The sequence below is a fragment of the Colius striatus genome, chromosome 1 (assembly GCF_028858725.1).
Source record: "Colius striatus isolate bColStr4 chromosome 1, bColStr4.1.hap1, whole genome shotgun sequence".
NCBI classification, from domain to species: Eukaryota; Metazoa; Chordata; class Aves; order Coliiformes; family Coliidae; genus Colius; species Colius striatus.
In genome coordinates, this window is record NC_084759.1 from 96,780,085 (window position 1) to 96,793,802 (window position 13,718).

Consider the following 13,718-nt stretch of genomic DNA (forward strand, 5'->3'; position numbering starts at 1 on the left):
GGTCTGCCATGGACTCTGTGCAATCATGGACAAATCACTTCAGGACAGCTCCAAAACATGTGCCATGGTTACCTAATAAGGGAAAACCGGTCATTACTTGGTAGGCACTTGTAAGATACTCTTCATCATCTGTGCTTGTAGTATGAATGAGAAAGAAGTCCTGTAGCTGGAAATGCTGTGATTCCCCTCTGTAAAATATGGGTGATAGCTGTTGTCTAGTTAGTGGTTTTAGTCTGTTAGCTATGTGGAACAGGATTTCTCTACATACTGTCTCACCTAAACCAGCAGTATCTGTTACAACGGGATCCCAGTCACCATTAACACAGTAGTGTAAATTTATGGATTCCAAGTTCATGGTCAACAGTAATCCCATGAAGATATTTCAGTGAGAATTATGTTTATTCATGGTTATACTCTGCTCTTACTAGGAAGATTAACTGGCAGTTTGATCTTCCTTTCCAATTCATCAGCCCCATTTCCTTATCTTGGATATTGATATAATTCAATCCTGTAGGTGTAAGCTTTAAAGGAACTCAAAGATTTTTCAAAGATATGCTCTCAAATTAATCCACCTAAGCCAACATTCTCAAGGACTCAGGGTTCATTTCTCAAATTTATCAGACCAAAACCATCCATATAACTACTCTGAATGTCATTAAGCTCAACCACTGCTCTGGAAATGAGTGCTCCTGTTTGGCTCAAAGAACAGCCTATAACTCTTATAATCCTCCTTCTCTATTTACCCACCACTCCTCTTTCTTGTTCCCAGGTGGAGGTGCACTCGGTCTTTAAGCAGCTTCCTAAACCTCTTCCTAACAAGTTTCCCATACACCTCTTGCTTTCCATACCAGTGCTGCTTAGTAAAAGCCAATGACTGTTCCAGTCCTGGACCTCTTCCAAGTAAAGAGACTCTGAAGCTTTGTGAGTTTCAGTAGGGCAGGAAAAAAATCTGTAATGGTGCATGCTGAAATTCTTTTATTACATCTGTTATGTTGGATTTGGACATGGATAATGGAAAAGTCATACACTAACTCACTATACTCTATAATCTTTGAGGATCTCTTTTAATAAGAGGATTAATTGTAAGAGCTGATAAGTTGATGCATGGCTCAGAGCACATTGTGATTTCCACTGTAACTAGAAGCAATATCACTGTCACTTAAATCTGTCAACTATCTCTGCAATTCTAATAAAGCAAGAGCTTTTTCTTCCAAAAGGAAAGAAAATCAAAGCAAAATTAAAATAAACCTTTCATTGGTCATTACCATTTTGGTTAGTATATAGTGGTATTGTTATTTATAGTGTTGGAAAGTTTTGTTGTAGAAAATTATGTGTGGTATTCTGAACATATGGCCTGTGTTTTATAACTTTTTCAGATATCTGATTTTGTAGTCAAGAAGCAAAAATTTGGAATGGGAAAGAAAAACGCCAACCATAAGAAAAAGAACTCACTCACCATCTTGTCCCTTGCCATCAAGGAACACAACTGATGCACTCTATATATGTGCTTTAATCACTGTCACAATAATTCTGTAAACATCATAGTTCTTTTCTGGTAATAAGTCTAAGATCCAAAGTAGAAGACATTATCAAGCACTGCATTTGGATGTCATTTAGCACCACAGCTCTCATCAGATTATCAGTTTAAAAGTAAAGTAGATATTCACCTTCTTTATATGCAGGTAATGCTGATCAATCCAAACAGGTCTGTCACTCTAGTACATCAGATATGTCACTTGAGAGTCCCATATGTACTTGTCTGCCACCTTTTCTTAAAATGTGAAGCGTGTGGCATGGGGACACTAGCACTTGTGGAGGTTCCTTTAATGTCATTCACTCTAGGTTGGTAATGTGTAGCTGAAGTAACATGTTCTAGTGAGGTGGTGACTAAAGGAAATTGTGATTTAAAGTATCTCTTCAGGACAAGACTGGTTTCCTTTCAAGTTGACTATTTTGGTAGACCAGCATAGAAACAGAATGAATTTCCTAATCTCAGTCCAAATACATAATTCATTAATTTCAGAGGGTATATATAGGTCAAAAAAAATTACACTTCTCTGCCACAATGCAATGGTAAACATAATTTGAGAAGTTGAATACTAATGCTTCATGAATACCAAGCCAGATGATTGCCAAGATTTTTTTTTCTTGTTGTTTCACACAATCACAGAATCTTAAGGGTTGGAAGGGTCCTCAAAAGATCACGTAGTAAAACCCCCATGCCAGAGCAGCACCAGTGTGGAGTAGGTCACACAGGAACACGTCCAGATGTTTCTTTCATTATTAAAAAAGAAAAACAATGTCATAATGGAGATGGAATTTAATATCTTTTACTTCACAACAGAAATGTACATTAAATCAATAACTGATATCCAGTTTTGTCTAGCAATTTCTGATAATAAGTAGATTATAGCATCAGAAATTAAAAATACAAACATACTTGGTCTATATATATATATATCTCATTTAAAACCAAACAAAACAAAAACCAACAAAAAAACCCCAGTCAAATTACTTGCCTTTGTAGGTTACCTTTAACATGTTTGGGAAAGAAAGCTACTCAAACTCAAAATAATTCCATTGACAAAACTGAGTAGACAGGAAAATATTCTTATCTTAATTTAGACTTCACTATAGGTTTTCAATGTACTTCTCCCATACTGAAGAATCTAGATATCCAATTTCTGTTCCAAACTCTCATTAAGTCTGTAGAAAAACTACGCTAATTGCACACCTTTAGGATAAAGTTTCAAAATGTTCAAGTTACACATAAACAGTAAGGAAAAAAAAAAAAAATTGTGTGCCCAGATGCATTTGTAAGACATTTGACTGAAGAAGACTATCATTTAGCTTTGTCCTTTTATCCTAGAATAGTCCTCATATAAGATGTTTTCTATCAGCAATTTATACTACTTTTATATTGTCACGGTTTAAGCTTAAGTACCACAAGACTTCAGAACTCTCAAAGGACAGGGAAGGCTTAATTGTCACTTATGGTCCTGGAAAAAACAGACCAGGCTACTCAGCTTGGGGAAGAGAGCTAAAATTAATGTAATCTGCCTCAAACTAAAACATAACAAACAAAAATAACCATCTGGAAAATGATACACAGAAGGGTGAATGATGGAAGTGCAACCAGCTCTCTGAGACTTTCTCCCTCCATAAGCAATGCCAAGGGCAGTGAATGGGGGAGCAGTCAGTCCTTTCCTGATGTCTCTTGCCGCTTATCACACTCCTGAGGAGAACTGCTCCTTGCCAGCCCTCTCTTGCTCCAGCTCGAGGTCTCCCATACACCAGGCAGCCCTGCACAGGCTGCTCTGACAGGACACTGCAACTCAAGTTTGTCTTCTCTGAGTTGGGGTCCAAACTACTCCCTCCCTCCAACCAAGAGTTTCCAACTTTCACTCCCTCTGTCACAGGGTCTCTACTTCTTGTCATGGGCTGCAAGGATATCTCTGGTCTGGCATTGCTCCATTGTCCTTTCCTGACTGCATGACCTGAGGCGTGGTGGCCTCCATCTTGCCCTTCCCTTCCACCTCCTCCCATGCACCTCAAATTCCTGTCCTTAAATAGTGATGGCAGAGGTGCCAGATTGGCCTGCCGGAGCTGAATCTGAATCCCGGAGCTGAGGGAAAGTCTCAGAACTCTTTACTGGGTCTGCACTGCAACTCCTTTCCCCTGTTACCAAGCAAAAGCTTGGTACCCATGTATGAAACAGTAATTCAGGCTTCAGTGGCAGATGCAAAGCATCTGAATATCTTGCACAGTCAGGCTTGAACCTGGTATTGTACAGGGCTTTGGAGCTGAACAAGAGAACAAGTTTTTCTTCTGTGACAATACTGTGCTAAAATAGCTTTTCTTCTTGACTTTTCACTCAGAACTTCCATTCACTCCTGTTGTCTATATATTTTGAAAAATAGTTAAGAGTTATGACAGCTTCTCCTTATCCAATTCAAAGTAGATTCAATATGTACACATATTTTGCAAGTGATATACTCACCATTTTATTTGTATTTGGGAGTGCATATTTGTGTCTCAGATGTTTTCTTCTGACATTATCTCTGGACATACGTTCAAAATGGGAGTTCTTGATTTTGAACAGCGGCAGCAATGAAATACTAAAACTGAAGTTTGAACTGGTTGCTTGATTAATTACAAGTAAAGGTCTAAAGAACAGGTTCATAAAACCCGTTTTGTCTCAAAGGTTATTGAAATAAGTGAAATATCAACAGAAGAGCAGAAATGTCCACACACTATGAAACATTATTAAATGTCATAGTTTAGAAAATGTAAATAAGATTATGTCTTTATGTTTTTGTATTGCCAGGACCTTTGGAACACTTTAAAAAGGACTTTGACAACTTTAAATTTGTCTAATCTGAAACACAGCTATCCAGTATCTCCCACTGCAACACTAGACTCGGAGAAAATACATCATAGGCAGATAAATGATTAACTAAAATATTTGGCTAAACTTATATTGAGTGATAAAAAACCAAATACATATTAAAAATACAATCAGTTTGTCTGAGTGACACTCTTGGTTGCAGTAGTTAATATCCTCAAAATTGGCTATATTCCATTGAGGCTACATCATAAAGCTAAACATTTACTCAGTGAATGCATTATATACATTGTGCATTGTGGTTTCTTGATCTGGTTATATCCTGCTCATAGAAATTTAGAACCATAAGTGAAGTCTGGTAGAGACAAAAGAAACAGAATATGAAAGATATTTGTTTTACCTGAGTAAGTTTAGTAGCAGCTGAGCTAATTAATTCTGTGATTGAACTGTTGATTTGCTTTGACTGAACTAAGGCTGCTATAATAATTGATTCAAGATGATGAAGTGGAAATTGATATATGGTGGTGGAAATTGATAGCAAACCTCTGAAGTGTTTGTTCTTAGAAGCTGAGTGAGTTTCATTTTCCAGTTGTTATAATTTTCCATCAATATATTAATATGGAAAACAATATTGTAATTTGAATATTTAGCCCCAGATTTTAGTTTGACATTTACCCACAATTGTAATTTTTTTGTAAAGTAGTTAAAATAGAAAGTTTCACAGTTTTAATTAGGCTGCTTTGGATACTTTTACCTGATAACCTTCAGAGGTGACTGAAGGCTTATTTGTAATTTATTCTATCTACTATCTTTCCAACACTTAGTAAGAAAAGGTCTGAGTAGCTGCTGGTCCTGTATGATTTGCTTCTCAACTACCAGTTGAAACCAACATAATGGGTTAATTCCCCATTTTGTTTAGTAAACAAGAGAAAGTCATCAAATGTTCATGTTGTATAAATAAGAATAATAATTATCTGATAAAACATGCTATTGAAGAATGTGAGACTTTATTTTTAACCTCAAACACTGCATTGCCCTACTGCTACAACCAAACTCCCAAAAGAGCAGTATTTCCTCACAGTTCTGTTGTCAAAGACAGCCTGCAACCTTGCATAAATGAGAGCTAGGACAAGCGAAGGATGTTACAAACAGAAGCCACTGGAAATCACATTTTTTAATTGAACTGCAATCTCCACTCAAAATTACACAAACGAAATGAAAAATACATTCCATTCCCTCCCTAAAAATTTCAAATTGTGCCCTTAGTTCCTCTAATGTTAAAGAAAGGACAGAGTGCAAAAAAGCAATTTCTCTTGATGAATTACATGATTAGGTTCCAATTCAGCTTTTACTATATCCTGCAACATTTAACATGAGTGTCACTAGAAAAATTGAAATTGCCATAAATCTTGCATATAAAAGCATAAACTCTTACTGCTCTATTAAACAGTCATGTGGTTTCTGACTATTCAGAAAGTTCTGCTTCATTTCTGTTTGTTAATTGCGTTTGAGAACTGTGCAACTGCTACCTCTTTTTTTTTCCTGAACACAACACCTAATAAGCACTCAAATCATTAATTTACCTGACAGGCATCTGGAAGCTGTGGTATATAGCTGTGATTTTTAAGTGGTGTTACATTTCACTGTCTTTGCACAAAGCAAGTAGTTTTGTTTTAGGACTCAGATCATTAAAAACAGGGAAGCTCTACCATAGACTTCAGAAGCCCTGGAACGGACCATAGTTTCCTAGCACATTCTTCCCTTTGTTTCTTAAGGATCTTTTTTGTTTCTGATGGGGAAAGAAACATCACCTATCTGTCTAGACATGCTGCATACACAGGTGCCACAACCATCTCGAAGTGAGAAATAAAATTATGCTCACTGGAATGAAACACAAGTGTTTTATTTTTGTTTAGCATAGATAAAATAAAAAATTAGTTTTAGAATTCAAATGGTATTTGAAGCTTGTGACTCACAATTAGGATCTGAAAAAACTCTTCAATGTTTAACTTGTCTGAAAAACACTCCATGACTTCTGTTTATCTTTTAAGTCCCATTTGAGTCATTATTTGATGGTCTGAGTTGGACTCAAGTTAGACAAAGACTGTATGCACTCCTCTACTACCTTAAAATTTAAGCATACACCTATGTAGCTTGAACATAATTTTCTTCTTTTTTTTTCAGTAGACTGGTAGAAATGTCAATGTTTATTTTCAAAACTGAGCTAGCATTCCACCATATAAATCTTTTTTTTACAAGAATGGAGATGTAGGCTCCTGATATCGTTTGCAAAATGAATATATTGCTTCCTTTATTCAAGATCATATCACGTTATCAGAGAAGCTGTGCGTCTGCTATGTAATCAATAAATGTGAGCATTTCACAGAAGCAAATTGCCCTCTGAGGAGAAATTGATCTCCAAGGATCATATTATAAAAGATGTTCTATCTTTATGAATAAGAGATGAGGGTCATGTCAGAGTAATAAACAGACTAGAAAAGAGATATTGTATAAAGAAAGGTGTATATATATGTCCCCTCCCGCTATCTTAATTATTTCAATATACCAAACCATGAGAATTTCACTGTTTAAAGATGAGATTTTTGTACATTCCTGCTTCATTAAGGTGAAAATTCTCATAGTAAGTTTGTTGCATTTGTGCTTTTCCATTCTTAATTTACTTAAGCACACTTCAAAATTCTGCTATATTTCCACAAAATTCTAGATGCACCAAATTTATCTGACACAATGATGATAAAACCCCAGCATCTGAGATTAAACCCTTCAGATTCAGAGCTAGAATTTAGATTTTACAGGAAGAGAACTCACCATTCTCTAAGTCTACTGGTTTTTAATGCAGCTTTCCTTATATCTTCTGTCTACAACAAATTAAATGAAGCAAATAACAATGTGCACTAAAATCTTCTAATTTAAGATTTATATGGTTAGTACACATGAAGAAACTATGCCATCATTTATCATCAGCATTTCTTGTATCTTTGAAGAATTTAATCTAATGTGGGAGCTCCCAAAAATAGATTATAAAAATTGTCTGCAGTTTGAAATCCATCAAATGCTTTCTTTTGTAGGTAAGCTTCAGCTTTGGGGACAAATTGGGGGCTATATGAGAGGCAGATCTCATTTAAAAGAAAGTGATCTTGCTTAGAAACTTAGAAGATATGGAAAACTTAAATTGTAGAGAAAGTTCATTCTTGACATTTATCCTACTGCACCGAAACATGTCCTCCAGCAAAGGGAATCATCATGGCTATGTAGACTGAAGTACAAAGCCTACCACTTTATTGTACTCCTGATGCTAATGTTTAAAACAAGGAAAATGTGTTTGCACTTAATTATGATAGAACACTAAAGTGCTGCCTGGACCAAAACTGATTGTATACAACTTGTATGCTGTACTTCAAATACATATGTAAGACTTTTAGAGCCATCATTGTTGTACCGTCAATATCTGTGAACACAGACAGTGGCAGTTCTCTTAATGGGAATGGTATATACCCCATTGGCGTAATTGGGAACTTGTGTCTTCTTCCTCTAGGATGCAAACAGAGTAGGGATTAGTGAAATAATTCAGCAAAGCACAGGATACTAGCAGTCCAAAGCTGATGGAGGACATTGAACCACAATTTATCTAAGAAATCAAGCAAGATTGACAAAAGACCTTCTTCGATTTATCTCTTCCTGGAAAAACCTGGATTTCTGGTCCCTGAGTAGCAAAGGCAGTATCTATCACATGAGACTGGGAAATGCACAACTGAAGTGTGGTGACAGCTTTGGTGATTTGAGATGGTTAGCTACTTTATTAAGGACCTTCTGAGAACTCTCATTCAGCACAGATAATAATTTGTTACCCATTCATCACAGAGAACTTAAAAGGTCCTGGGCTGGGGTACGGAGGATCACTTCAGCAAGGCTGGTGGATTTAGGCTGTCATTCTTGAAGGTTCAGACCCAAAGCTTAGACAAAACAGACTCCTTTTTAAATTTTTGTCATGGTTTAGGCCCATCAGGGAACAAAGACCACGATTAGCCTCGAGTACCGAAGAGGCTGAGAACTGCTCAAGGGCAGGGAGAGCTTAATTGCCTCTTAAGGTTCAGGACAAAACAGACCAGGCTACTCGGCTTGGGGAAGAAAACAGAAAATAATTTAATGCAACATCAACTAAAACATACCCCCAAAAACCCAAAACATGACCAAAATGAAACAACACAGAGTAATACATCAATGAAGGGTCCAACCAGCCTTTTTAAGAACACCTTCTTGCCACACCTCCCCTCTTCCCAGGCTCAGAGCCCTGATCCCGGGGTTTTTACTCTGTCCCCCCCTGAACGGTTCGGGTGGGGGGGCAGGCAGTGGGGGTTTCAGTTAGTCTGTTCCCAATAGCTTCTGCCGTTTGTCCCTCCTCAGGACGGGTGAACTCCACACCAGTCCTCCCTGCAAGTCCGTGGGGTAACTCACAAGCATGGCAGCCCTGCACGGGCTGCTCCGATGCGCACTTATTCCAAAGGCTGCAGCTCCTCTCTGCCTCTCGTGTGGGGCTGCTCTGCGGCGTGCAGGCTCTCCAACACGGCCTGGGCCATGGCCGTCTCCCCACACAGTCCCTCGCCCGTCCGGGCTCACTCACATGGAGCTGCTGGTGGCTCTCAGTCCTGCCACGGATCTCCATAGGTTGCAGGGGCACAGCTTGCATTCTCGCCACGGCTTGCAGAGGAGTCTCTGGTCTATTGCTTCTCCTTCCTTCCTCCTTCTCTGGCTGAAGGGTCCGCGTGGTCGCCTCCATCTTGTATCACTCTTACACCTCCTGACTCGCATTCCGAATTCCCGTCCCTAAATAGTGCTGGCAGAGGCGCCAGATTGGCCCAGCCGGGCTGGAGGTGGGTGTGAACCCAGGAGCCGGGGGAGAGTCCGCAAACTCTTTACCGGGTCTTCACTGCAACCCGCTCCCCCTGTTACTAAGCCAAAAGCTGCTCCTTGCTAAACCAGAACAATTTTTTAGTGAATTCTTATGCAGACCAAAACTATCCTGTCTTTAGGCATGTTTAATATATATTTGATCCTGTCTTCTCTCTCTTCAATATATATTTTTTATACAATACTAAACATATGCCAATTAATAGATATATATCTCTATATAAACTGTCACAAACTTATGTCTTATGGTAAAATACAAAACATACTGAAGAGAATCTAAATAACAGAAAAGTGAAAGAAAATGGTTTATATTGAAGTAACAAAGCCACTATATTTTTAAAAATATCTGGAAGTAATTCAATGTTATGGTTAATTTGAAATGCAGAATTTGTTTTGGCTTCAGTGTAGTTCCTACTGATTGTTAGAGGCTGAGTGATTTTGTGTTCACACAGGCACGGTGGGATGGCCTGACAGGGCGCATAACCTTCAACAAAACGGATGGCTTACGGAAGGATTTTGATTTGGACATTATTAGCCTCAAGGAGGAAGGAACAGAAAAGGTAACCAGAGCTTTTGTAAAAGAATGACAAAAAGCTAGTTTGACAAGGAAATAGAAAAGTCCATTCTCCTGAGTTTGAATCTCCTGTGCTTGGGGTAAAAAACCACTATTCTCAAGAAATTAAGTCGGAGTTAAGACAGAGCTGCTAAGATTGTTTCATTATTTCATGTCTGGCTTGCATTTTGAGGTATGGGATAGAATTTTGAGACTGGCAATAATTATCTTAATGGCAATAACTATTTTAAGTGCACATTATTTTTAGTTCTTGCCACTGTAGCTTGATGTGGTAAATTTGTATACATGGATAAAACAGACTTATCTTACTCATATTGCTTTTAATAAATGTGACTTGAGGGAGAAAGGGATGAAGATGTTTGAGTAATAACCTCAAGAAGACTTGAGACATTAAAAATCCTTCATGTTCTTGAGATTAGATTAGTTCCCCTTCCTTTACCTCAAGCCCTCGGCCAGCAAACATGGGCTCCTGCAGTGCTCTCCCCACTGCCACCTAGGAGGTGGCTGCTGTGGGTGTCCAAAAATCTCTCACCCAGGTAATATAACCAGCTCATGTCAGCTGTAGATAGTACTGTCCCTTGCTCTGCATCCAGTAGCTTGGCTCTGAATGATAATTGCCTATGGGTTAATTAAGACTTTAAATGTAATTGCTCCCACACAGCTCTCCAGAGTGGTTCTCTTTTCATTTTTAATGAAGCACTTTGTTTGTTTTTCTCTGTACCAAGGCTGCTGGCGAGGTTTCTAATCATTTATATAAAGTGTGGAAGAAGGTTTGTACATAGGTGATGCAAAAAACCTTTGGGATGGATCTTCAGACTCATCCTTTGGGTTTTGGTAGTGACTCTCATATTGCAGTTTAGAGACAACACTCTTAGTATCCAAGAGTATAATTTTTTCTAGTAGAATAAGTTTTATCACAACCTGAGACGCTGTAATTGCAAATAACAGAAAAGTCTTGACAGGATTCCAGTTTTTCACCTTTTGTTTTTTTAATTACTATTTTATTTCTTGGGAGCTGTGCTTTTTCCCTCTTTGAATAGAGGCTCCTGTCTGCAGCAAAAGCAGTCCTTTTATCAGCTATTTTCCTCCCCGATTCACCTAAGATTCCCCACAAGTGGTAAATTTGCACCTTTTCAGAAGTGTATTACCATCAGCAGCAAGGACTGTTTTAACATGCAGGATTAGGATTTTTTTGCCTCCCACAAAATGCATACTGTGCAGGCAATGTCTAAGCATTTTTGACTCAAAATTTTGATGACTGTGCTATTAGCTCCCTACAGAAAATAACATAGAGGATTGAATGGGTGCTGTCACTCACTAACATAAGGAAATTTTAACTAGACTTGTTTTAAAAGATCTAAAATGCCCCAGGAATCTCATCTCTTCTTTAATGTGAGGTGCCTCTGCCTGCTGAAAAAGGGACCAAAGTGGGAGTCAGAGACCAGCCCCATTCATGGCTCCCCACTGGAAGTGCAACCCACAGTTGCCATTCTGTAAGGAAAAGATAACAACTGCATTCATCACATTTAAAATGTTCCAGAGTCACAAGATAAAAATTCTTATAACACTTAGAATTATATTGTGAATACATCTCATACAGATCTTATTATTTCCCACCCTCCCACATACATAGTTAGAAAAGATTTTGATGATGTGTTTTGGGAGGGATTGCAATGGTACAGAGTAGACCAGTGTAAAGCATCCTATAACACTCTTTTTGTGTTCTTATAAAGCACATACTTAATAACCTTGTTTTAATCTTCAATGAATCAGGCTAAGGCAGAAAGGCCCTCATTTCCATTATTACTGGTGAATAGATCATCCTACCTGACATGCAGAACACTATTGAACCAATCTTGCTTTTGACTCTAGGCATTTTGTGTTATGCTGAATTGATTTAAACCAAATTACAATTGGTTCAGAGCACAGGCTTGCTGAGAAGGGCATATGACACCTCTCAAACTTGTCACTAAACTGCAATAAATCCCCTGGATCCACCATAGTGATATACTACTGTGACCTCATTCTTTCAGTGCCCCTCCAACCTCTTCCATTGCTCTAATCAATGTTGACCTGCGGTGTCATTCTTTTATCCAGATGTAGAGTGGTCTCCTGGTGTATTTTGTATGAGCTGTGACTGTTGTTCCATGTTCTTCATGGTTGTTGTCCTCTTCCCTGCTGACAAGTGATAAAAGCACATCAAGTCAGTAACAATGAGCAGAAAGGCTTTTGATTAACTCAGCCACCCTGGTGCAAATTCAAGGACACTAATTATTTACTACATTCATGCTACAGGCTATCATAATATCCAACATTTTTTTTCCTGTGTACCTTTCAAATCAGTTTCCCAATATGATCTAGTTTTGGAAATAAAGGGAATGACTGACAAACACTTTAAAAAAAGATTCTTAAAATGACATAACTATCTCCACTAAACATACTTTGGAAAAAAAAGTTTGTGAGAGGTGAAAGTAATGGCACCTAAGGACACAAACCCAGAGTTTGTTTGAAAATGTACAGTTATCACCTGAAATCCACACTCAGCAGGTACAAACTAATCTGCTGGATTTGGTACAAAGGCAATGTCATTTCTGCCTCAGTCAAGAACCAAAGAAGAGTACAGTCTGAGTCTGAAATAACTGAGCACCTGATGGCAGATAGAAATCCTTAGTACACAGGGCAAGTCAGTGAGTTTTGTCTTAGACTCGCTTGGCAGTTACTGGCAATCCCAGCAGGGAGGATCTGAAAGTGAATCCCTCTGGGTAGAGGTGAAACATACTGTCAGAGCAGTGTGGCAATGCAAAAGGCTTTGTGGATGTCCAGTGTCAGTCCCCCAAGCCATCTGTCTGATGCTCTCCACAAATGTCCAATACAAGCCAAATTGCCTGAGCCAGTGCCTTGCCCAGAGTTTTCTTGCATCAGCCCTCATTCATCATTTTCCATAGCCAAAAAAAAAAAAAAAGAAAAAGATGTTTCCAGGCTGAATTTATACTAAAGAAGACTTTGTCTGATTAAATCATCGTGGTTATGATTGCTGGTCTCACAAGATGTAGATCCAAATCCACAGAAGTAATGAAGATATTTCCCTTGAGGTTTTGGATTGAGTGTTAAATACTGAAATTCTTCACCACCTCTGGGGCTAGAAAGGAATTTGCCTTTGGCCACTTACATTTATTGAACAAATGCTGATCAGTGTGTGAAATGGTATCACCTTGCTAGTTCTGTCATATGTAGCAGTCAAGACATGACAGAATAGTTTTTGCCAAACCTGCTGAAGGCACAGTGGAAGCAAAAGGCCAGTGCATCTATCAATCTGCTTCAACATGTTTATTCAAGCTGTTATATTGGAAGAGAGAAGTCTTGCTGTATGTTTCAACCCTACCATTTACAACTTTTTTTTTTAAAAACCATAAAAATAGACGTTTGACATTTTTTAGCAGGAAGCAAAGTCAACATGTTGCACTTTTGTAGCAAATTGGCTAAAACGCCACTATATTGACATGCCTTATACTCTTACAGCTTATTCATTTCCACCTGCTTTTAAAAGGGCAGTATCTTCCCCGTGTTTTCTAAATCAGCCATTTGATGTTGCTGCCTTACTCAGACCTACAGCCATTTCCCTTCTTTAGCATTTCGTACTGCTGGTGTCTCTGCAAGGACTAGAGCCACTGTACTCTTCTCAGGTGATGAGCATTTAGGGAAGTATTTCAGCTCACTGCAGCCTGGCAGGTGCTCACCCGCTCTCTTTTACACAGATTGGGGTCTGGAACTCATACAGTGGCCTTAACATGACAGATAGCAACAAGGACAGATCAACCAACATCACAGATTCCCTGGCTAACCGAACACTTATCGTCACCACTATTTTGG

General features: G+C 38.5%; 1 protein-coding gene across 1 annotated transcript in view; it reads left to right on the forward strand.

Moving 5' to 3' along the window:
- Positions 1 to 13,718, forward strand: part of GRIK1 (glutamate ionotropic receptor kainate type subunit 1) — a 166,895-nt gene that overhangs the window by 121,071 nt on the left and 32,106 nt on the right. The window contains exons 8-9 of the mRNA XM_061988655.1: positions 9,727 to 9,834; positions 13,604 to 13,717. Coding sequence (XP_061844639.1) covers positions 9,727 to 9,834; positions 13,604 to 13,717 — 222 coding nt within the window. The remainder of the gene's footprint in view (positions 1 to 9,726; positions 9,835 to 13,603; position 13,718) is intronic.